This window comes from Giraffa tippelskirchi, chromosome 13 (genome assembly GCF_054371585.1).
Source record: "Giraffa tippelskirchi isolate mGirTip1 chromosome 13, T2T-mGirTip1v1.2.pri, whole genome shotgun sequence".
Taxonomy (NCBI): domain Eukaryota; kingdom Metazoa; phylum Chordata; class Mammalia; order Artiodactyla; family Giraffidae; genus Giraffa; species Giraffa tippelskirchi.
The window spans coordinates 120,231,543-120,256,933 of NC_137287.1; the positions used below are offsets into that span (position 1 = coordinate 120,231,543).

The 25,391-nt window shown below is 51.0% G+C and overlaps 1 protein-coding gene across 8 annotated transcripts in view; it reads right to left on the reverse strand.

Moving 5' to 3' along the window:
- Window positions 1–25,391, reverse strand: part of NFATC2 (nuclear factor of activated T cells 2) — a 154,634-nt gene that overhangs the window by 27,357 nt on the left and 101,886 nt on the right. For all 8 annotated transcript variants that reach the window (XM_081560329.1, XM_081560331.1, XM_081560328.1 and 5 more), the window contains 3 exons: window positions 18,183–18,238; window positions 17,410–17,536; window positions 15,480–16,169 (listed from right to left, as the gene is read on the reverse strand). In XM_081560329.1, coding sequence (XP_081416455.1) covers window positions 15,480–16,169; window positions 17,410–17,536; window positions 18,183–18,238 — 873 coding nt within the window. The remainder of the gene's footprint in view (window positions 1–15,479; window positions 16,170–17,409; window positions 17,537–18,182; window positions 18,239–25,391) is intronic.

The following is a 25,391-nucleotide window of genomic DNA, read 5'->3' on the forward strand; positions in this document are numbered from 1 at the left end:
GCTACCGGCATCTGGTGAGGGGGGCCCAGGGCTGCTGTTAAGTGTCCTACAGGGCACGGGACAGGCCCCAGGACAAATGAGCAGGCCCTCAATGTCAGCAGCAAGCTAAGAGCCCCGTTTCAGGGAAAAAGGCAATAAATGTTCTGGGGTTCCTGGATTGAGTCTGAGGAGAAGGGCTCCCTGAATTTGAGGAGAATCAGCAATAACTGGATGTGTACGGCCTCTTCCCTCTGCTGCTTTAGATTTTCTTCATAGACTATAACCGCCTGACATTATTATACACAGTCAGCCCTCCCCATCCACGGTTCCACAGCCATAGTCAACCAACCATGGACTGAAATATTTGGGGGGAAAAGCTCAGATAGTTCTAAAAGCTAGGCAACTGTTTACATAGCATTTACCTTGTATCAGGTATTACAATTAATCTAGAGGTGATTTAAAGCATCCGTGAGGAAATGTATAGCTTACATGCCAATACTACATCATTTTATATAAAAGACTTGAGGAGCTATGGATTTGGGTATCTGCAGGGGGGTCCTGGGACCAAGTCCCTGTAGATACGAAGAGACAACTGCATCTTTATTTAGCTATTTGTTTGGGTTCCCTAACCAGGAGGTAAGCTTCTTGAAAGCAAGGACCTTTATTATGCACTGCTGTGCCCCCAGGAGCTAAAAATTGCACTTGGCATATAGGAAGCATTCAATAAATGTTTGTGGAATAGATGAAGATAACTCCTAAGAATATTGAACAAAACAAAACATCCAACCTCCTTGTGTATCTGTTTTCCACTAGCTCTGCAGATGGTTGTGATGTTGCTCAGTCGTGTCCAACTTTTTGCAACCCTGTGGACTACAGCCCACCAGGCTCCTCTGTCCGTGGGATTCTCCAGGCAAGAGTACTGGAGTATTCGTGCTGTTGCCATTTCCTTTTCCAGGGGATCTTCCCCACCCAGGGATAAACCTGGGTCTCCCACATTGCAGACACTTTAGCTCTGAGCCACCAGTGCTACCCTAAGCACATGGGTGAGTAAATATAAAAACTACATTTCCCAGCCTCCTTTGCAGCTCACTGTGGTCATATGACAAGGCTCTGGCCAATGAGGCATCAGATACACGGATAAATGCAATTTCCAGGTCATGACCTTAAAGGGATGGGACATGCCTTTCTTCCCCCCTTTCCTGGACCCTCTCCTGCATCCAGGAGCCATCTTAGATGGTACAGATGAGGGTACCACCCTAAAAATGGCAGAGTGATAAGAAAGAGCCTACTCTTGGCACCATGGGACCAGTATACCAGCCCTGGATTGCTTATGTCTGTGCTGTTACATGAGAAAGAAATCATCTATCTAGTTTAAGCTACCGTTACTTTGGGTTTCATTTATAGAAGCCCTCTACATTCTCGTCAATACAAAACTTTCCCCTGCCCTGCAAACTATTTAAGCCACACAATGCTGCAAGGAGTATCTCAGCCAGCTGGCACTCAAGAACTATTTTATGATTTTCCCCTTCACACATGTAGGGAATACAACTCTCAGTTTACATATAGAATTCTTTCTTTCCTGATGCCTCAGAATATGTGAGCACATTGCTTCATAAGCCAGGGGGAGAAAGGAGAGGAAGTCATTATTTAGATCCATCAAATGATAAAGACAAAAGAAACAAGAAAAAAGCCCATTAAAATCTTAAAACGTCAATTATGTTTCAATCTATGAGTTCATAATGGTACTTAAAAAAAAAGTCCTTAATTGATTACCACTGGAGGATGTTAATGAACCAAACCATTATTTTAAAAACTGGTAAATAGAGGGAAAGAATCCAGCATTCATTCTGCTCTTCGTATATGAATTCTACCATTGTTGATGAAGGAAAGTTTCTCTTTATAGAACTTTTCCAGCTAACAGAGAGGAAGGGAAGACAGAATTAGAACAGAATATGACCACTTTACGGATGTGAGACTTGGACCATAAATTAGGCTGAGAACCGAAGAATTGATGCTTTTCGAACTGTGGTGCTGGAGAAGACTCTTGAGAGTCCCTTAGACTGCAAGGAGATCCAAACAGTCCATCCTAAAGGAAAGCAGTCTTGAAAATTCATTGAAAAGACTGATGCTGAAGGTGAAGCTCCAATGCTTTGGCCACCTGAGGTGAAGAGGTGACTCACTGGAAAAGACGCTGATGCTGGGAAAGATAGAAGGCAGGAGGAGAAGGGGGCAACAGAGGATGAGATGGTTGGATGGCATCACTGACTCAATGGATGAGTTTGAGCAAACTCTGGGAGATAGTGAAGGACAGGGAAGCCTGGCGTGCTGCAGCTCATGGGGTTGCAAAGAGTTGGACATGACTTAGTGACTGAACAACAACAATCACCACTTTGCAATCACTGCACCACTGAATTAATGCAGTTCAGCGCGGCCCATCAGCAGCTGGTAACGTGACCAAGAAGATGGCGGCTGACACCATGTTCTTCCTGACAGAAAGGTGCTCCCACCTATGAAGCAGTCTTGCCCAAAACAATTAAACCCAAATCCATGAAAGCACTAGAACTGACTGCCAATTTACAGGAAATACAGAGGACAAAGGAACAGGCTAAACCTCACCCTGGGGACATAATTGGTAAAAGCCGAACTGTGAGAAATTTTATAGGATGAACAATCTGGTCTTTTTCAACAAATAAATTGCTAAATAATAATAATGATGATGATAAAATAAAAAAGAGTTCCTACCATTTCATCTACAGGGGGAACTTCTGAATGACAACAGTCTTGGACACTAAAGGCATCCACGGGCACTTTGTGGGCCTGGTCTGAATCCTGACTCAAACTACAGAATAATAAAACCAGGAGAAACCCTTTATGAGATGGGTGAGATGGCTGGAACTTTATACACCAAGTATTTCCTGATTTTAAGGAATTTTCGTTAAGCCTCATGCACATTAGTGGTATATTATGAGTATTTTCAGAACCCTTTTCTTTTAGATACACATACTGAATCTTTACACATGAAATGATATGGTTTTAGTATCCAGGATTTTTGATGTAGAGAATTTGCTTCAAATTATTATGGTGAAATGGAAGTGGTTGAAGGTAGAGGTGTAGAACAAACCAGACTGGCCATGAGTTGACCACAGTTGAAGCTGGGGGGTAGGTAAGTAGGTACATTGTGATACTCTCTCTGTATATATATTTATAGCATTTTCATCCAAAAAGGTGTGTTTAAATCTTACCTCCAGCCACAAGGAGGGGGAGGGAAGAAAGAGGGAGCTGACACCTCCAAAGTCCCCGCTGTGCAGCAGGCACTGGGTTAGGCAGCCACAGACGTGTGTGGCGCTTCCAGAGGACTGGTTACAAAGGCGAACACCAAACAGGTCTAATGGAAACCCTGGCTGAGCGAGGTCGGCCAAGTGTAAGAGGAGCAACAGTACCAACGTGCTGGTAAATTACTAGGGACGCTCCATCCGTCTTCAGGAGACAGGAAGGGGTGGGGGCAGCTATGGACAAGTACATGCTCTGTCTAGAGGAGGGGGTCTCTGCTCAGACCAGCCTTGACTTTGACTCCAGGCAGCTGCCATGCAGAATGTGGGGCCTAGGGTGGCCAGATGTTTGGATTTTCCAAGGAAAGTCGGAAATCTGTATTTTTATGTGCAATCTCCTGGTTTTTAAACGTTGGCATCTAATCCAAATATTTTTTTAAATACTGCGTGGGCCAAACAAAATATCTGCAGGCTCAATCCGGCCCATGGAACACCAGTGGGCCGCCCCCGTGCCAAGTCCTAAAGCAGACCACAACTCAATCCAGCTGTAAGAAGTGGAAAGGGTGCATTCATCAACTTTGGGTCAATTCTTTTTTAGGCTTCCAATAAAGCTGAGCATTCAAAAGACACCATCAACTTCCAGAAATCTATAAGAACCGGCTGCGGAACATTTCAAAGGCGTTCCCCACGTCGTCGGCTTATGCAACAGAACCTCCACTCTGTCCAGGGTTTTGGAAACTAACAACCAGGGAGCGGCCTTTCAACTTTCCCGGGGGTGGAACTAACAGGCTTCAGATGAAACCCATTTGTTGGTTTGCAGCATGCCTGGGACTTAAGTCCAAACCGCCTGCAACAGACAATCTCATCATAAAATCGAGTTGGGGTACTTGGTGCTCATTGTAAAATGACCACGGCACACACTGTTTCACTTGCCTGGCTGGAGATCTGATTTCATGGCAGCTGAAAGGGGTGCTGCCGATGTCATCCTGATGCCAGGAAGGAGCAGGGTTGGTTCTGAGGACCTGCCCAGACTCCCTCTTCACACTCCACCCTCAGGGTGCCTTGGCTTCACCTCGAGAGAGACACTTGACATCGTGGATGAGCAAAACAGGCTCCAGCCCTGCCTTTACAGTCACAGTCTCAGCTAACCAGATCCCAGGGTCAATAACAAATTAAAGAGGTGTCAGGAATGTGGTGGAGAAGAGCCAGAGAAATGGTTTCATCATTTCCCAAGAACAAAGCCTTTCTCTTTTTGTTTTTGGAAAGGAATGAAAAGTAAAAGAAAATGGTGCTAAAATAAAGTTGAGCTGGTCCACAGCAAGAAAAGAGAGCCCAGAACTAGGCTCGGGGGTGACAAAAGACAAAATGCACACAAATCTCAACCCTGTGGAACAAAACCAGGGCTGTTCCATTAAAGAAGGGTGGTTTTTTTCCTATGAAAATAAACTTTACTGTTTATTTAAAATGGGTCTATTGATACAGGAGAAGGGAGAGAGTACAAAGTAGAAATCTAGTATTAAAATAAGATTTGATTGACTGTCCCCCTCCCATATAATTCATAGCCTCAAATAACTAAATCGCCTTTCAAGTTCTAACTTTGCTAGAGAGAAATGAATTACAGCTCAAGCTGATACTGGGGAGTTATGTGTTTTTTTAAGACACGCATTCTGGATGATCTTAGGTGATGGCCTGGGACAAGGCAAGATCCATCACAAGTACAGTCCTGCCTGGAATGACGTTACAATAATCACCCAGTTGCTCATGATCCTGAAATAAGCCACATCTCCAGCCTGCCCGGCACTTACAGCGAGGGAGGAAGTGAGCCCTAGCAATTTCTGCGGGCTCTGCTAGTGAGAGGGAACGTCTGGAAGAGCCTTGGGAAAAAGGTCGGGACGCTCACCTCCTTGTATATCTTGCTTAACTGATCACCTTATTCCTTCACCAGCATATTTGCTTGTGGCCACGAGATCATAACCTCATTTTGAAGGTGGAAACTGAAGGCAGCACAGTTAAAACTGGGGGTTTTGGTGGCTGACTGGGGGGCCCTCGGATGACACCAGACAATCTCCTTGGTCCTCTTTCTGGGGCCCTGTCTGCTCTCTGCGGGCCAGAGGCTGCTCTGGAATGCAGGCTGAGTGGACAGCAAGTCTGAGAATGGACTTTCTTGTGGTCTGGTAGCATCTGACCTCAAAATGCAAGAGCACATTCCTTTGAAAACATCTGCTTTGCAGAATCTCAAAAAGATGGCTGAGCACTTCTGGGTCTGGAGTCAGCTGGAACGTGGCCTCTTAAATTTTCATAAGCCAGCAATGCAAAGTAGGCGTGATTTGGGATGAAAGGACAGCTAAGTGCCACAGCCAGAAGCTTGAGGTTCTCAGAAAGTGAGGAAGCATCAGGAGGAGCAAAAAAAGGTGCCCCCGGGACAGAAGCCTCCCCTTGGGGAGAGGGAGGCAGACCTGCCACCTCAGTGATCGTCAACCACGAGTTCTCACAAATTTTGTGGGCTTGTCTCTCTGTTGTTGCTCAGTCCCTAAGTCGTGTCCCACTCTCTGCGACCCCATGAACCGCAGCACGCCAGGCTTCCCTGTCTTTCACTATCTCCTGGAGCTTGCTCAAACTCATGCCATTGAGTCAGAGATGCCATCCAACCATCTCATCCTCTGTCGTCCCCTTCTCCTCCTGCCCTCAATCTTTCCCAGCATTAGGGTCTTTTCTAATGAGTCAGCTCTTTGCGTCAGTAGCCAAAGTATTAGAGCTTCAGGGTTGAATATTCATTGGAAGGACTTCTGTCTAGGCAAGCAGTTTTCTGGACTTCGGCCCTTTCCAGGGAGACTCTGAATTCCCTCTGCCGAATTAAGAAGCAGCAGCCCAGCAGGAGACAATGACCCAGGCGAAGAGTCAGCCTCAGGGCTCTCTCCAGAGCCAGCTCTGCCCCTCCTGCGTCTGTCTTCAACCAGTCGGGCGGCTATAACAAAACAGTCACTTGCGGGCTTATAAACAACAAATATTTGTTTCTCACAGTTCCAGAGGTAGAGAAGTCCAAGATCAGAGTGCCGGCCAATATGGCCTACTTCCTCCAAGATGACTGCCTCACACGGCGGAAGGGAAGCGGAGGTCTCTTCTATAAGGGCAGCGACCCCAGCTGTGGGGCTCCGTCCTCGGGACCTAAGCACTTCCCGGGCCCATGGCCTAAAGCCATCACACCGGGGGATGCGCTTCAACTTATAAACTGAGGGGGACACACACACTGAGTCCATAGCACTGGCCCAGAATTGACGACGATGTTGGTGGAAAAGAGTGTGAACCACTGAGCACCTGCCACGCATGCCAGGTGCGGGTCAAAGCGCTTTCCTTATAGGGTGGCTCCCATTTCCATGCCTGCAATCACCCTCCAAGTCGGGGGCCACTATCGTCAGCCTGAGGTCACAAAGGAGGGAAGCGCTGAGACCAGCCTGAAAGCCAGGGAAGACAATTCCAGAAACTCTATAGCCAGCAGGCCCCGAGTCAAGGCTGGACCCTCAGAGCAGACATCCCATTCCTGAGAGCGGGCCCCTGACATGCCCGCCTGGTCCCTGCGTGACGGGTGCGTAAGCGCTGCTGTGATAGCGAGAGACGCTCACTCCCCGTCCACGGGGGCCTGTGGGCATGTTTTGCTCCCTTTGGTAGAACCAAGGGGGAAAAGAAGATATATCTGCATGTGCTCACGATTACAAACAGAAACCACAACGTGCATTCCCAATTGGGAGGATAACCCCCAACGGGGAGGACGATCTTACATGTTACAATGGTCTGTGGCCCCGCAAAGGGCCTGGTACCAAAACAGGTATTGGGATTGACACTATGGGATTGACAGTTCATGGGGGTGGTGATTAGGAAAAAAATTATTTTAAAAGGGGCCTAAGTGGAAAGGGTGGCATTAGTGATAAAAAAAAAAAAAAAAGAAAGAAAAGAAAAAAAGAAATCCTACTCTAGAAGGCTTGAGAAAACTGGTGTCAAGGAGCAGGGCAAAAATGGGAGGAAGACTTCACTGGGTATCTTTTTGTATTGTTTTTTTCAAGCATGTAGACATACTGCCTATATAAAATACAGATACCTTTTAATGAACTTTAAAAATGACGGCTGACCAAAGCCTTCAGCAGAAGCCTAGACTCTGTTGGCGCCCACAAAAGGCATGTGAATTCAACCCTGGGATTTCTGGTGCCTTCTGGTGCCCTGCGCATCCCCACACTACAACATCCAGATCACACTCTCCATGGTGCCATCAGCCAGGCAACCACTTTGCTTAGTTCTCATCAGAGCAGAGAATCCCTGCATGTCAGCCTCCATCAGAGCCGCTGCCCCCAGGGAGGCTGCCCACAAGCCCAGCCCTCCTGGGCCAATGCGGCGGCCGGACACACGGTCGTCGTCAGCGGCGGGCAGGCTGTCACGGGCTTCACACGCCTCTCCAAACAGGAGCTCCTTTGTGACAGCCTTGCCCTGGGCCCTGAGCAGCCCCAGTGAAAGCCCCCTGACCTGCCAAAGCTGTGCCAGGCACGCGCACTTCCCCACTTCCTGCACGCTGGAGGGCACGCCTGTCTGTCCGTCCACTCTTCCCTGGCCTGGTTCTCACGCTCTGGCATATTGAGCCTCTGGGTAGAAGCCTGGGACCCTCTGCCAATGGCACAACTAGCAGAACTTGGGCCTGACGTTCATGCCCCGCCGGGCACGCAGAGCAGGGGGCATGCGAACGAGGATTTCCCAGCTGGCCCTGGGCCCAGGGCATCGGCCCCTTGTGCGGGAAGGTGTCCCGAGGCCCCCGAAAGCAGCTTGGGAAGGAAACCTTGAGCCTGTGCCCTGGGGCTTTGTGCCCCCAACTCCAGCCCATGTGGGAGAGACAGGGCCTAAGGGCACATGGGCTCATCACCAAAGACCAGAATAGCCGATTTTTATTCTCTTATGTAGACATATGGTAAAAATTTTGAACCCTGTCCTCCAAAAAGTCAATTAAATCCACAAACAGAAAGAGTGGCTAACATTTATCGAGGAGTACTTTGGGCCAAGCCCTGTTCCTAAGATATGACACGCCTTAACTCAATACACTCTCACCACCGCCTTATGAGGGAGGAGCCGGGATCATGCCCATTCCGCGGATGGGGAAACTGAGGCACGGAAACTGAGGCACGGCAAGGCTAGTTGCTTGCCCAAGGTCACAAGTAAGCATGAAACCTAATACTCAAAGCTCCATTCAACCCGTCTTACAGAGACGACGGCAAGCAAGTCCAGAACCGGGAACAAGGGAAGCCGCTGCTGCTGAGTCGCTTCAGTCGTGCCCGACTCTGTGCCCACCAGGCTCCGCCTCCCTGAGACTCTCCAGGCAAGAACACTGGAGTGGGGTGCCATTTCCTTCTCCAATGCATGCAAGTGAAAAGTGAAAGTGAAGTTGCTCAGTTGTGTCCGACTCTTTGCGACCCCGTGGACTGCCGTCTACCAGGCTCCTCTGTCCGTGGGATTGTCCAGGCAAGAGGACTGGAGTGGGGTGCCATTGCCTTCCCCAGAACAAGGGAAGGGGAAGATTCAAACAAGGCCAAATGGAGGACAGAGCGCTGAGGGCAGACTCCTGTCCCGCAAACATTTCGTGTGGCCGGCTGCATCTCTGGCCCAACTACCTGGCAGCCCCAGGCAAGCACCTCCACGGAGAATCTCGCAAGGTGTGGCCGGCTCCTTCCAGTGTACCCATGTGGTGCCCGAGTTTCAAGGAAAAGCTCCTGGGGGCTGCCTTGCCACCATGGGCCAGTTTGGGGCTCACTCTAACCTGTCCAGGTCTCTCCCGGGGCAGGAAGAGAGCAGGCACCAGGGAGGTGAACCTGGGCCGTGTCTGGGCCCCAAGGTGAACAGCGCGTGCACCCTCCGCTTCTGGGGGCCGGAAGGGCAGCCCCCGAGAGTCACAGGTCGGCGCCTTCTCTGGGGCTTTTCCCTACCTTTTGTCCACGTGGAGTATTCGCATCAAACAAAAAAAGGTCAGAGCATTAGAGTGACCAAAATAAAGGCAAGGCTGCAGAAGGCACCACAAGAAACCTGAAGGGAAGTAGGCTATTAGGATGACCATTGTTACTATTAAGGGAGCAAATGATTACTGTTGAACGTCTTTTAGGAACCTTATTTACAAGTGCAGATCTTAATGCGTGTTTGGCAGTCCTGACTATCTGAGCAGGAGGTGTAGTTTTCATGGGGGAGAACAGAGAGTCCCAGAGAGTTTAAGTACCTGGTCCAAGCAGGGGTCAGAGCCGCTGTACCCACACAGCCTGCTGCCCCTGGGTCTGCAGTCCCCTGTAACTGGGTCTCTTCATCAGAAGTGAGAGCTGGCCCCAGAGTCAGAAGATGCAAAGTGAACTACCCTTCCAACTGCTCCACAAGACCCCCTGCACCACAGTGGGCGTCGAAGCTGGTATGACCACTTTGGAAAACCATCTGGCAAGGGCTCCACTCCTGACCCTCTGTGTGGAGGGCAAAAGAAGAGTTCGAGAGTGGTCATACGGCTTCTCCATAAAATGAGAAACGACCCCAGTCCTCTCTATCGACAGGAACATGGACATAGAGGCTGTAGGAAATTCCCTCCATGGACAACAGGATGAATGAACCTCAACTACACCCACGATTGCTGGGTCTCACAGGCTACTCATGGTGGAAGGAAGCCAGACATAGGAGAGCGCAGCTGCCTGACTTCTGTTTCCACAAGAAGGCAAAACCAACTCCCAGGGTTGGGGGGCAGATAACGGCCGCCTTTGTGTAGAAGGCAGAAGACCCCTTGTGGGGGGCTCCTGGGGTTCCAGCCAGATTCGGCGTCCTGCATGGACCGGGTGGTAATTACACGGTGGTCCACCTGGTGAAATCCAGCATACGCCTCTCATTTCTGAGTGTGCCTGCATTTCAATATGTACAAATAATCACACTTATTTAATGTATTTCAAGAAATGATTGTTTAGTTCCTGTGACGAATAGAAAAGTAGATTCACAACCAAACAGACTGGTGTGTGCTCTTCTGAGCTGTATGAACACACACTTCCCATCTGCCATGTGTGGCAGAGGCTCTGGCCATCACTGAGACCTCATCCTTCTCCCCAAGATACTTCAAGAAGGGGACGGAGGGTCTCCTTGGAGTTCCGTGCCTCCCCATTGTCCCCGGTGTTCTTGTCTGCGGCAGAGTCGCAAGGCTGCTGGCGCAGGCTCGCCACCCTGAACCCGTGGCGGGACGGCCTGATGACCTGCGAACCCGCAGCTCTTTGGAGACCGTGTCACCCACGGGACCCACAGGAGTCCCCTCCGAGGCCCCGCTTCCCGGAGCCTCTCCTGCCCGCCTGCCCCCCCGCATGGCGCACACACTGCCGACCTGCCCATGCAGGTGCCCTGGTGCTAGAATGTGCAGCTGCCCCTCAGTTCTGGGCAGGGGAGGGCTCAGAACTCCCTGTAAACTCACCCCATTCTGGCAGTTCTAGTTCCGTCTCAAACCACTGCACTAATGAGGGGATGTGCAAGGCAGCATTTTGTAAAATGTGCCATCCCCCTGCCCCTGTGCACCCCCCCACAACACTTGCCATGGGGCTCACTGCCTTTGTATTGGGGTTTGTCTAAAAGGAAGCAAACCCCTTGTTTTCCATCTCTCACCTCCGTACCGTCCACTGGCCAAAGGCAGCCAGTAACCTCTCCAAAAGAGAAATCGGTTCACGGTGCCCTCTTGATGAAAACCCACCAACAGTAGCCCACGCCTCTGACCTCACAGCCTCCTGCCTCCGCTCCCTAAAACCACCTCCCCTCAGATCTTCCCCGAAGCCCACCTCTCAGGGCCAGCCTTACTGTGCCCTGGAGGGGCCAGCGCCCCCCAGCCAGCCACACTCTGGCTTCTGACTGGTGCGCACTCCCTCGTGGCTTTCTACCACCGTCTGCAAGATGCTCGTCTGCCACCTTCTGTGCTAACGTCTGCCTCGCTTACCCGGAAAACGCCCCACGAGACCAGGGACTTCTGACTTGTCACTAGCTCACCCTTGAGTCCCAGGACCGTGCCTGGTACAGAGAAAGAAAGAAACTGAAGTCGCTCAGTCGTGTCCGACTCTTGCAACCCCATGGACTGTAGCCCACCAGGCTCCTCCATCCATGGGATTTCCCAGGCAAGGATACTGGAGTGGGTTTCCATTTCCTTCTCCAGGAGATCTTCCCGAATCAGGTATTGAACCCAGGTTTCCTGCATTGCAGGCGGACTGTTGACCATCTGAGTCACCAGGGTACAGAGAAGGTGACCAGTTAATGCCTGTGGGTGGTTGGGGGGGAGAGGGAGGGAAGGAAGGCCAGGATGGGGGGAGAGGAAGTCAGGGGGAGGAGCCGGACGGGTTGGGGCAGGAAAGGAGGGAGGGAAGGATTTGCTCAGGGCTCTCAGGATCAGGCTCCTGTTACGAGCTGAAGTATTTCCCAGGTACAGCCGGGGGCTTTAGAGCAAAAAGCCAGTTACAGAAGGGGACAAGTGGGACAGAGGGAAAAAAAAAACCCAACAAAAACAGTGAACGTGTGTGCAAAGCATGCATTTCAGAAGAACTGTGAAAGAAAGCCTAGGTCCAGGCAGGCACACAGGAGAGGAGTGAGGATACGCTGGCCCTGGAATATCACTTATTTTGCTAGCTCAGAAAGAGACTTTTGGAAAACGTCTCGAATCCTTGGAGTGGAGAAAGCAGAAGCTGCATTTTGGAGTTCCAAGGGAAAAAAATGGGGGCCAAGACAGACAGCATCTGTGTGCAGGAATGCAGTTTGGGAAGGAGAGCGGTGGGACCAGGTGGGACGCAGACCAGACACACCGGGTCGTGAGCCAAGGGTCGGGGAAAGAGGCCCAAGGGCCGGAGCTCCCCAGGATCACAGTGGGGCGGCGTGGCCACTGCTAGGGTGATGTGTCTGCATTTGGACCCAAGTCCTCTGTGGTGACCCCTTCCCTTTCCAGCTGCGGAACCTTCCTTTGACCCTCAAAGCACATCAGCCCAGGTCTCACAAAACAACCAAGGAAAGTCAAGTTTGCCAAACTCCCAAGGCAGATGAATGGCATCTGAGAAATAGCCCCCCATCCCCGCCCCCAGAAGCATCTTCTGCTGAAGTTCGGACAGCCAGAGTGTATTTTGTGGGGGGATCTCCACTGAGGAATTGATAAAAGGGATGGAAAAGGACCTAGCATGCCTCCCAGACAGACTAGAGAGATGACCCCGGGATTTCCAGTTTACTGGTCAGGAAGAAAGGCCAGAGAGCTGACCGGTCTGAACTCCACCTTCATGAAGTCAGCGGCGGAGTCTGAGAACGTTCTGTGAGTACACAGGCCAGAAGGTGTCTGTGAGAGGGGCCTCAGAGCCCAGCAGTTGGCAGACGATGCTGTACCCCTCTTCCTGGCAGCTACAGAGGTGGTGCTGGCTGGGGCTCAGCCCTGAGCACACGACAGGCCACACGGGCACCTTCCTGTTGAAGGGACCTGGGCTGGGCAGAGCCTTGGGGACATCACCAGTCAGGCACAGAGCATCTCTCCAGCAGCCACAGGGCTGCCTTCTGGGGCCACACGGGTAGAGCTCATCCCCTGCCCTGAATCCTGCTCCAGCCCCAGGAACATGAAGCCTGAATACAGCACACGGGACGGGGCAGGGCTGGTTCTGAACTCTGAGATGCCTCTGCGTTATTCTTCCCGAATGTCAGGGGAAAGGGGTCCCAGGCCCGCCAGGCTGCGCAGCTGGAAGGGCTCTGTTCACAGAGTAGACTCAAACACAATGTGAGCCGCACCCCCTGGAGTTGTGCTGGTGATCGAGTCATTTTCTCTTGTTTTAGAAACTGAGAATGTCCACGAGGTCAGTAAAGGCTCTGAGAAGTCCTGCAGTAAGCAAGTGGTATAAAAACTTGGTTTTATCAAGTGTTTCTCCCCCGTTTTCAGCCACAGAACCCTCATTTCAGAGAATACTTCCTAAAATTCCAGGGAACTGGGCTTATGGTTTGTTGTTGTTTTGGTCTCTCAGTCATGTCCCTTGTTGCAAGGGGTCATGCAACCCCTTGGACTGTACCCTACCAGGCTCCTCTGTCCATGGGATTTCCCAGGCAAGACTACTGGAGAGGGTTGCCATTTCCTCCTCCAGGGGATCTTCCGGGACCAGGGACTGAACCTGTGTCTCCTGCATTGGCAGGTGGATTCTTTACCACTGAGCCAGCAGAGAAGCCTGGGCTTATGGAGAGGGTACTTAAGAAAAGGCTCCACCTGGAGAAGCAGGTTCACTGTATTTGGTTCTCCAAGACAGCCCTAGAGCCGACTCATGTTACTGATCCTCTGGGAGGCCATCCTCACCCTGACCTTCAACCTGCCTGTGTTCAGAAAGACACTCAGGAGGCCCCAAAGGGTCTCCATGCTCAGCTGCTTCCTCCGTAACACAAGCCTCTGTCTGGGGCAACAAGAGGTGCTCAGAGCTTACTCGTGACCGTGGATTCTGATGCATGATGGAGAACCAGCGACTGACCCCTTCTCTTCCCAAGATGCTCGCGTTGGTCTGTGTGGTGGGATGACGGACAGGGTGTGAGGGACCAGCACATTTCCTACTCTAGAGACCAAAGCAACGCCGGACAGAGTCAGGGGAGGAAGGTTCCAGCCCCTGCTCCGCCATCACTTATTCATGGAGAGCCTCTGCCTGATCCGCCCCGAGCAGACGCGTGGAGAGCGGTCGGATTACAGCCCACCCATCTCTCAGTCGGGAAGGCACTCCGCATTAGTGCAGTTTTCTACACGTAACCCCCTTTCAGCTAAGCACCGACACTTGACCTTCGCCATTTCGGGTATACGTTGAGAATGGATGGCACCTGGGTCTCTCTGTTTAAAACAGCACAGTGCCCCTAACTCAATCTGCGTTTGAACGTTCAGGACCAGACAGCTCCATGATTACCTCGGCAGTACTCGGAGGTCACCTTTGTAAGGCACTTGCGGCAGTCTGACTCTAAACTAAGAGGTTCTCAGGACTTTTGCTGGATACATTGGGGGGGAAGTTTTTGAAAGATAGTTTTACTAGAGAGAGGATGTGGAAACTACAAGACAACCCAGACTGTTAAAACTTTGCATAAAGTAAAAGTCAACAGTCTCTGAGTGAGCGCCCTGCACTCACTGTGTCTGACATCTAGCACCCGGTCTTTATGATAACTATTGTGGCTATTTCAAAGCTTTTTGCCTTACTTCCTATGCCTTGGCTGCATTCCCGAGAGTAAATTTTCCTGAATAATTGACATTTCAGGGTGTCTCAGATGCTGTTGCCAGTCAAGGGCAAGGCTGGAGCTGCAGATGCCAGCCAGTGGGATAGGCTTTCCTTCTCTCACTCAGAAATCCAAGCCACCTGTTTCCTTCCTTCCCCAGGGAAAGGCCACTCTGCCCACCCCGCCCTCTCTGCTCCTGCAGTGGCACCTGGCTGGTCCCAGGTGAGTCCTATCAACACAGCTCGCCCTCTCTCCCTGCAATCGTAGACCAACATCACCCACGTTCACTCCAACAAGTCTGCCCACCGGCTGGGCCCTGCCACTCGGGCACCTACAGACACACAAAGCTGCCTCTGCATCTGTTCTTTGGCCCAACCAGCCCATCAGCTGGGCTCACCACAGCGGAAGCTCACTGTTTCCCCGCATCAATGCGCGGCTCTGTTCCATGGGCACGTGGTGGAGACAGCCTCCAGCCTGCCCGCGAGCCCCCATTCATACGCCCTTCCGATGCAGCCACCCTTCAAGATCTCTCCTTCCCTCCGCCCCACCTCCCCTAAATACACAACAGAAGACTATATAGTGGGATTTATTTTTTTCTCTCTTTCTCTCCAGGAATAAAAGGTTAGCTTTCCTTCCTTTCTGTTGCCCTATCCTTGGTCTAAATTTGGCAGATGGAAAGAGAGTGGAAGCAGTTAAATGGACCCGGTCTGTGACCCGGGGGACACTCCTAGGGCCAGAAGTACCCTCATTTGCTCTTTCTGTTGCCATGGTTGTAGAGGGGGCAACTAAAACCCCTAACGCCAACCCCAAGCTCCTGTTGGGCAATGATTCATGCAGACTTGGGTGAGGCCTTAAAGGTCATCTTATTTAACTCCCTTCATTTACAGAGGGGGCCACCGAGGCCCCAAACAGGTCAAGGAGGCTACCCTGGCCATACAGTCAGCTTGCTGGGCATGCGGGTTGACTACAGGGCATCGAACTCACGCACAATGAGGAAGACAAGCCTCTTACCGTCATCCAAGTAGGTCTGGTCCAAGTTCTGCTCCTGTTTGATCGTCACGCCCGCGGGTAACACTTCCTTTTGGTCACTGACCGGGGGTCCGTTTTTGGCGGCTCTTTGGCTGGGGGCGTTCTGCTGCTGGATGACCGTGGGGTAGGACCCGGGGCTCAGCCTCTGACCTTGACTGACAGGGGGCGGGCCGGGCCTGGCAGGGCCAGGCGCGAAGTTCTCGCAGTACACGATGTGCTGGAACTCCTGGTGGCTGCCGCAGCGCAGCGGCTGGTTGGTGGGCGAGTAGTGGATGACGGGCGAGGCCTGCTGGTTGGCCGGGCCAGAGTGCAGCAGCGCCGCGCCCTGGCCCTGCGAGCCAGTGTGAACCAGCACGGAGCGGTGGGCGTCTGCCAGGGCCAGCGGCGCAGCCATGAGCGCGGGCTGCTGGTAGCCCAGCAGGCCGGGGCTCAGGCTCTTGCCCCGCTGGTAGAGGACGGCCGCCGGGTTCTGCTGCTGGTAGCGCGCGTCGGGGGATGAGAGCCCCGAGCGGAACTGCTGGCAGGGAGCCATGGTGGCCACGAGGCAGGAGGGGGGCTCGGCCACCATCGGGTGCTGCGGGTAGTACGGCTGGCTCCCCAGACCCCCATGCGCGGGGCTGCAGATCAAGGCGGGGTCGTACTCATCCGTGGGCTCCGTCTTGATGGCTGGGACTGCGAGGAGAGAAGAGCACATGGGGCGGACCTTTCTTAGCGCCACCGGGGTGCGCGGAGGATGGGCAGATGGCGGTCAGGAGCACAGCCTTGGGAGGCCAGAGGGGCGGGATCAAACATCTGGGCTCGGGCAAGAGGCTCTCCCTGTGCAACTGTATTAGGTTAGAAATTTTACCTTGGGTGATGGCCTTGAACTATAGGTCTTTCTGATAGCGGAAAGTGGCTGGTGGGTTCGCGTCAGCCCTGGGACGTGTGCTGTCTTTTCCCCCACGGGGAAAGCTCGGGGAAGAGCTAGATGTAAAATTATGCCTCCGCCTCCTCCCTCTGCGCTGGCAGCTCCCGTCCCTTCCCTGCCTGCCCTCCTTCAACACACTCAGCATCGTCTGCAATGTCTGTGCACTTCACGTGCTCACTTATTATCTCAACCCCTCACTACAGGATTCTTCTTCTTGGTCTTTTTTGTTCAATGCTGGGACTCCAGCACCCTGAATAGTTGTTATTGTTTAGTTGCTAAGTCGTGTCTGACTCTCTGGCCACCCCATGGACTGTAGCCCACCAGGCTCCTCTGTCCACGGGATTTCCCAGGCAAGAATACTGCAGTGGGTTGCCATTTCCTTCTCCAGGGGATCTTCCCAATCCAAGGATTGCAGGCAGATTCTTTACCATCTGAACCACCAGGGAAGCCCACCCTAAACAGTCCCTGGCGCCGAGGGGGCACTCAGATATTTTCTTGATGAAAGAATGGATGAAACATGGCTCTCGTTGCCCGTCTTGGGACTGCGGTACTTGGTGGGAATGAGGCCTCCTGGCCTGGTGATCCGCCCAGTAACTCTGTTTACCTACCAGGTGACCACCTACTGTGGGGTCCCTAAGAATCTGTACTTTAGGGCATATTCACCTTCTGCCCCTACTGTGATCAAATCTACAACAGAGAGAGGAGTCATCAACCTTGCCATCTTCCAGTAAACAAGCCTACGTGTGCCCCATTCTTATTCTGCCCTCACAAAGGAAAATATTAATAACAACAGCCAATATCATTGATGTACACGGCCCCAAGCACTTTACATGCATTTGATTTCTATAGCTCCCATAAGGAAGGTGCCATTTGACAGATGAGGAAGCTGAGGCTCAGAGAGGTTCAGTCACTTGCCCAAAGTCGCCCAGCAGATCACATGTGTCCTCACCCGCACTCCAGTGCTGCCTCTTCACACCCAAGGCGCCTTCAGAGAGAACTCCTTACCTGGGTGGTAGGTAAAGTGCTGAGGCTGACTTCGTTTTCTTTTCCCGTTGATGACGTAAAAGTTCACCTTCACTGAAGTCCGAATGTGCTTGTTCCGATACTCAGGAATCTCAACAAAAAGCATGTTCTGAAAGAAAGTTGTCAGTAATTTAACTGCAACCGCAAGTAAATTCCTATCCAAGGTCCTAAGCACAGTGAGCCAGCCCATCTAAAAGGACTCCTGGTGGGGAGTGTGGGATTAACAGATGCACAATACTCTATATAAAACAGACAAATAGGATTTACTGTATAACACAGGGAACTGTATTCAATCTCTTGTAATAACCTATAATGGAAAAGAATTTTTTTAAAAAAAGAATATGGATATATATGTATACTCATACATAACCAAATCACTTTGTGTGCACCCAAAACCAACAGCATATTGTAAATCAACTATATTTCAATAAAAATAAATAAAAATAAAAAGACTCATGACATATCCTGCAGGCTTATAGGCAAAATTCTAATTAAAGGGAACTTGACTTTTCAGCTGCAGCAAAGATGACTTACTACTTACTCTATCAAAGTATATTAAGATGTCACTGTTACAAATCAGAGGGTCTGATGCTCAAGAAACATGTAATTCACTTGTCAAGTCAATACCCACTAAATGCCTATTTGGTCCAAAGCACTGGGATGTTGGTGAAGGAAGGAGAAAAAAGAGGGAAAGAGAACACAAGGGTGGGGGGTGGACAGGACAGGGCATCCGGTCAGCGTGTCTGGGTGCTTACAGGCTGGCTCTTGTCTTTATCCACCGTGGCCTCCATCTCCCAAATTTGCTGCCCATCTGCAAAATTTAGAAATGACAGACTTTGAAGGAATTCTTAGCAACCGAAGATTTAAGACAAAAACTCACCAGCTTATACCGATCTTGGCTTCTAAGTTCGATCACTTCAGTAAAGTGCACCGGCATGTTTGCATTAGGTATGCATGTATGTACATATACATACTTTTTTCTCTATAAACACAAATTTCTTTTTGCAAAGAGAAGGCACATGGACAATAGAAAATTGGGCAGCGCTACAAAATCAGGGAAAAAATAGAAATTGTCCATCATCCCAAAACCATTATCTTTTTTCTCTATATTTAAATATCTGCATCTTTCTTTAAAACACAAAGATTGTTACATGCTTTACTTTATAATATGCTTTGTTCAACCAAAGGCTATTTCCAAAATGCTCTCTGCATATGCCAAGACTGTTGCAGGGGCCCCATTACAGAACCGTGGCTGTCCCAGACATGACTTCTCCATTGTCTGAGAACACAGGTGGCTCGCATATTCTGTCCTCAGAGGTTTAAACAATGTCCTGGCTCATGAGGCCTTGGAGAGGGAGGGAGCACAGGCGTCCACCCTCCACCTTTTAGTCAACAGAGAGCCTGGCTCTCATGTGACTCGTCACAACAGGCACGGAGAGGCTTCAGTGGTAAACCCTCCTTCCCTGGAGCAGCACTGGCTCCCCAGTTTGGGGCCAGCAAGTTGGGCCAAACAAAACTCTGCATTTGCAAATAATAGATTTCTTTTGCTGACCACCTACATCGGCCAGTGGGCAGTTTGGGGCTGAAACAAATCATTTCCACAAGTGTTTCCAGTGTGTTTTGTGGAGCACTGGCTCTGAAGAATATTAAATGGGTTTATGAGAAAGGAAAGCAAGCTCCACCAGCTAGTAAGCATTTGGCAAAGGCAGAGTCAGCCAAGTGGATTTCTTTACTGCAGGACTGCTCAGAGCCTTTAATCTTCTCAGGTGTAGCATTAACTCTCCAAGGTGGGCTGGGTATGTACCGTGTCCCGACATTTGGCCAACCCCTCCCCGCCCCCCCTCTTTGCAAGCACAGTGATTAGCAGCTTCTGTGATAGGTTAGATTTGAATCATATAGTCTTGGACCAGCAGGTTTACCCAAAGAACCTGAGTTTCCAGGCATTATTTCAATGTGTAGAGGACATATTTCCCAACATAATAAGTAATAAAAAGTCGTGATTGCCACCAAAGTTGATGCAATCGAGATGATCTGCAGAAAGAACAAGCACTGAGATGGTTGGAGCCCTCTCCAACAAGTCAGCCTGTAAGTCCTGGCCTTACAGTTCTATTGCGTGCAGTTCCTGAAATGACGAGGAAAGACATAGGTTTATGTCCAAAGGGAAGAGATCCCTGCGGAGGGGACCAAGTTAGAGTTGCCACCATGTCACCCACACCCAACACATGGTAGGTGCCTAGTAAACATTTCGTGTCTGAGTGTACAAAAGTGTCAGCAGCTCCAAAGGCTGCTAACGGGGGCAGGGAAAAACCAGGAGCTGACACCAGCTGCTGCTCAAAAGGAAGCAAGAGAGGACGGATAGATAGATATCAAGGCATCAAGACAGGGTACGTCCAGTGTGTGAAGCCCTGGACAAAGCTCTTCTGAGAAAATACTCCCTTTTTTTAGTTAAAGACAGATCATAGGTCATCGAACAGAGACACATGTCCACCCCTCAGAAGGCAGTTTGAGCTAAGCACAGGTCCTCATAAAAAATCACGTCCTCACTAGCTGCAGTGTGAGCTGTGTCAGAAGATCAAGTAACAAATTAATCCAAGAAAGGAACAGTGTTGATGTCTGGTGTGTCGCCCTCCTCCTTAGCCTCTCACTGGCTGAACTGAGTTCTTCCATCACGTGGTTCCAGATCCCCAAGCCCATGCAGCTCCTCCACCAAGTTAATGGAGGTAGGCAGGCATTGGCGGTGGCTTGGCCTTCAAGACTCAGCTGAAATCCCCTGTTTTGGACCAAGTTTATTCCCTCTGGGTACCCCCACCATTACCAGTTCTACTGCCTCCCCCATCCTACAGGACACCCTCAGGGGCCATGACTTCATCTCATGCCCCAGGACTCAGTCATTTGTTGACATGATCAGAGTTTATTACATCACTGCAGTAAGTAACAGTTATAATCTAAGCGGTGGCTGAAGTAGAAAAGTGCTTCTTCAAAGAAAACAGAGGTCCATGGGACAGAAACAGTGACCATCAGTGGATAAAGGAAAAAACAAAATGTGGTCTATACATACAGTACGGATGTGAGAGTTGGACCATAAAGAAAGCTGAGAGCCGAAGAATTGACGCTTTTGAACTGTGGTGTTGGAGAAGACTCTTGAGAGTCCCTGGGACAGTAAGGAGATCCAACCAGTCCACCCTAAGGGAAATCAGTCCTGAATATTCATTGGAAGGACTGATGCTGAAGTTGAAGCTCCCATACTTTGGCCACCTGACACGAAGAACTGACTTATTGGAAAAGACCCCGATGCTGGGGAAGATTGAGGGCAGGAGGAGAAGGGGACGACAGAGGATGAGATGGTTGGATGGCATCACCGACTCAATGGGCATGAGTTTGAGTAAACTCTGGGAGTTGGTGATGGACAGGGAGGCCTGGTGTGCTTCCCTTGGGTGGCAAAGTCCGTGGGGGTGGCAAAGAGTCAGACACAACTGAGCGACTGGACTGAACTGATACATACAGTGGAATATTATTTAGCCTTAAAAGGGGAGCAAATTTTGATATGTACTATAAGTATAGACCTTAAAAACATTATGAAATACACCAGACACAGAAGGACAAATATGGTTTGATCCCACTCATATGAGGTACACAGAATGGGCCAATTCATAGAGACAGAAGAGGGACTGCAAGTTACCGGGGACTGGGGAGGGCGAGAGTTATTATTTAACAGGCACAGATCTCCTGTTTCAGAAACGGGAAATGTCCTGAAAATAGTGCTGTGTTACACAACATTGTGAATGCATTTCAATACTACTGAATGGTAGGCCTACAAATGGTTAGAATGATCAGTATTATGTTATGTGTAGTTTGTCTGTGAGTCACTCAGTCACGTCTGACTCTCTGAGACCCTGTGGACTGCAGCTTGCTAGGCTCCTCTGCCCATGGAATTCTCCAGGCAAGAATGTTGGAGCGGGTTGCCATTCCCTTCTCCAGGTGATCTTTCTGACCCAAGGATGAAACCAGCTCTCTCCCGCATTGCAGGCAGATTCTTTATGGTCTGAGCCACCAGGGAAGCCCAGGGTGTAGTTTCCCACAGCTCTGTTTTTTAAAAGCCAACTGGCCTATAGAATGGCTTGGTGGCTTTTTAATTAGCTGCTGCCATTTCAAGATGAAATTTCACCTACAAACAAAGATTTTGCTGTTGAAAAAATAATTCCGACAGGTGGCACGGTGCCTGATTTTTCTTTCCTTTCAAATGTGGGTCTTTTCACCATTTTTTCCATTTTTTTAAGGCCCCAAAGGCAGTTTTAGACATTTGGCCTGGCTGCCTGAATGGAGGGCGGGGACATGCTCCCACAGAGCAGGGCCACGCCGCTGTCTTGTTCTCTGCTTTCTCCCTGGGACGACGTGCCTGGCACTTAATAGATACTCAACAAACACAGGTGGACTAACTGCACAAACCGACCTCAGGATTCCCCCGTGCTCAGCCCATCGCCAGAGCTCAGGAAATGGCCGGCTACTGGCCACTCTGGCAAAGAGAGCCCACAAAGGGAAATCACCGCATGTCTGTGAAGAGTCCTTTGAGGGAACTGACTGAAGGAAGGAGCCTGTTATTACAGGTGCAGACAAGGAATCAAACTCAACCAGAGCCACTCAGCCCGAGTTCTAGATAATTTTAGGTAATCCACCTCCGAGTTGCTACCCTAGGTCCGGGACTCAGAAAACCTGCCTAGAACAGCAGAGGCTCAAGAAGATCAAGTCTGCTTCTACTGCTCTGGGCTGAGATGAAATAAAGGACCTCGGTCTCTCGAGCAGATGTTCAGGCAAACTTCCCCTGTCCTAAATTAACAGGGGCTGGCAGCCAGCACAAAATAGGCTCTTCCAAGTCTTTACTCAGAGGCTGAAAGAGCCAGCTCCTTTGGGCAAAGAAGTTGGGTCTACAGAAGCCTCAGCAAGACTCTGTAAGAGAAAAACAATCGGATGGGAAGCACACGGCTCAAGAAATATCCCAGCCTTTGCTCTCACTTGGCCATGGTGCCAGGAGAACGTGGGGCCCCATGGCCAGTGGGTCTGTGGCTGGATGGCCCCGACACTGGGTTGGTTCAGTGGAGCACTGGCAGGCAGCTCTTGAAGCCTCTGATGGAGCAGTGCATCCAGAAGCAGCAAGCAGGGCTGCAGTCTCAGCAGTCAGCCTCGTGTCAGCGGTGGGCTAACGTCAGCACCCCCAGCAGAACGGAGCACGCTCTCGGAAGAAGGGAAGCAAGCCCGTCCTCACTGGGGCCGGTGAGCGTGCCACTGGGCTCGAGGCGAACCGGGAGGAAATCAAAGTGTCAGTTTGGGTTAGGAAACCACGTGTGATGCTTCCCAGGCCTGGCTCTGCTTTTTAAAATTAGCTCCCTTCTCCATGAAGATGGCTGAAGTCATTTCGGTCTGCTCTTTACAAATGCTTAACTCTCAGAAAAACTCACGCTCCCTGGATGCACAGGCTTAATGAGCTGAGCAGATGGGGGGTGGGGGTGGGGGTCAGGAATGGCCCCTTAGTTAGGATTTCATCCACCCAGAATGGTACCACTGGGCTTCCCAGGTGGCTCAGTGGTAAAAGACTCCCCCTGCCAATGCAGGAGACACAAGTTGGATCCCTGGGTCGGGAAGATCCCCTGGGGAAGGAAATGGCAACCCACTCCAGTATTCTGGCCTGGAGAATCCCCTGGACAGAGAAGCCTGGCGGGCCACAGTCCACGGGGGCGCAGAGTCAGCCGCGACTGAGTGGACTGAACAACAACAAAAATGGTGCCACTGCCCTAGATGCGCTTCCTGCGAGCTGGAGAGGAAGTGCCTGATTCCCGCACCTCCCCTCTCTCCCGCCTCACCACTTCCTCGGCAGACTGACCACCCCCCTACCCGTGTCCCCACCCGCACAACTGCACTGACAGCTCAGTCCCGGCCCCGCCCCTCACCCGAGCTCATTCACTGTCCAGATTGCCAAAGCAATCTTAAAAACGCGAATTCGATCATGACATCTCCCTGCTTAAAAGCCTCCAACAGCTACTCGCTTCTGGAAGGAAATGCAAACTGCTCGCCACGTCCACACGGCCGGCCTGACCTGACCCCCCATCCCCACCCAGCGACCTCTCCAGGCTTGACTGGCGTTGCACTTGTGTTCACCCTGCACCAGGCGCCTGGGTCTGCTTTCAGTTCCCCAAACACGCCAGGCCCAGCCCCACGCTGGGACCCTGGCCCGGGGCAGTTCCTCCTGCCCCTGGACACTCTTCCGACCGCCCGTTTGGCTCCCTCTTTCCCACCTTCAGGGCTGGACGCAAAGTCACCTCCTCAGGGAAGCCCTCCCTGACTACATGGTCCATGGTTGCCAGATATAAGAAACAAAAATACAGACTGTTGAGTTAAATGTGAATTTCAGAAAACAAGGAATACTTGTTTAACTACCAGTATGTCCCAGTCTCTGTGCCACTGCACGGGACACACTCACACTAAGAAATCTGCATTTAACTTAGCGTCTTGTATATGTCTCTTAACCCCAGATCCTTTGGTCTTGCTCTTAGGACTGGTTCCCCTGTCCTCCTAACACTCATCCCATCTCAAAGTGACCTGCTTGTAGTCAAGTTTGAAACTATCCATGCCCTGAGGGCAGGGACCTCCTTGGTCATATGCCCCCAGTACCTGGCACAGAACCTGTGCACACTCGGTTTTTAATAAATATCTAGGGAGCAACCACAGAAATCCTGGGGGCTGAGTGCGTGGAGGAGCAAGGCTAGAAGGGCATCCGCACGTCATCTGCATAGAGACCAGATTTCAGCTCAGCTTTCATCCCCCCCCCCCCCGGGGGCACCTCTTCTCAGCGGTGGGCTGTCCTCCCTAGGTGTCCTCCACCAGCTCACACAGTCACTCAGGGAACCAGGAAGTGGGGGTCTGGGACCCAGCCTTCCTCTGACTGTGTGCTGTCAACTCCAGGAAGTCTGCCCGCCTCCCGCGGTGAGCTGGCTCCCCACCTGCCTGACGGGGGTGGGGCGGGCCGTTCCTCCATTCCCCTCCATCACAGCAGGCACGACAGCAGGGTCTGATGGCTCAGAGCTGACAGGAGGGGAAAGGCTCATCTGTGCCAAGAAGGACCCTTCTCCCAGACAAGAAACCAACCTGGGCCTTACTCACTCGGGCAAGTAAACCGAGCTCCCAGGGGACACGTGGACAGTCAGCTGACATGTTCTGGGCACTTACCATGGCCCAGCACTTTCAGATCCTTGATCTCCTTTTACGGCTCAAATACCACCAAACCCCCTTTTACAGATGGGGAAACCAAGTCCCAAAGCACATAAGATGAGGTCTATCCAGGCTCCGAGCCAACTCTGCTGGATGATCCAAAATCCAGCCTGCTTACCCTTAAACACATACCACTCTAACTTTTTTAAAAAAGTATGCAACCAAAACTGCAGGAAAAAAAACAAAAAAACACACGAGGGTGTCAGACAGTTCATTAATAAAAGATATGATTTTCTTGACGGGGGTGGAAATTCCAGCCTGCTAATTGCAAATTACAGAAAGTCTGTTGGTGCCAAGAACAATTTCTGATGGTGAAAACACTAGGGCCCATGTTAATTAGAAAACTCATGTCCTCTTTTTAAGGCGTTGAAATAGCAGGATCCTTCAAAAGTCTGTTCTTGCACACAGAGGACTGGAGTTTGGGCAAACACTCAGCCCTCTGAAAAGAAGACCATTTTCTCTATCTCCGGGGGTGGGGGGGGGGGCTCCTGAGCTGCGATCTGACTTCTGTTGTTGAGGGAACGCTCAAAGCCCCAGCCAGCTGTGTATAAGTGGTGGGCTCCAGCCCAAGGGACCTGTGACACCGCGGACATGAGTCACCAAGGGCAAAGGTCTACAGAGCCTTAGTCATGGTCAAGCCCAGCTTGAAGGCTGACCTTTCCCAGAGGCAAGTCCAAGGCAGAGAGACTCCCAGACCAAGTCAA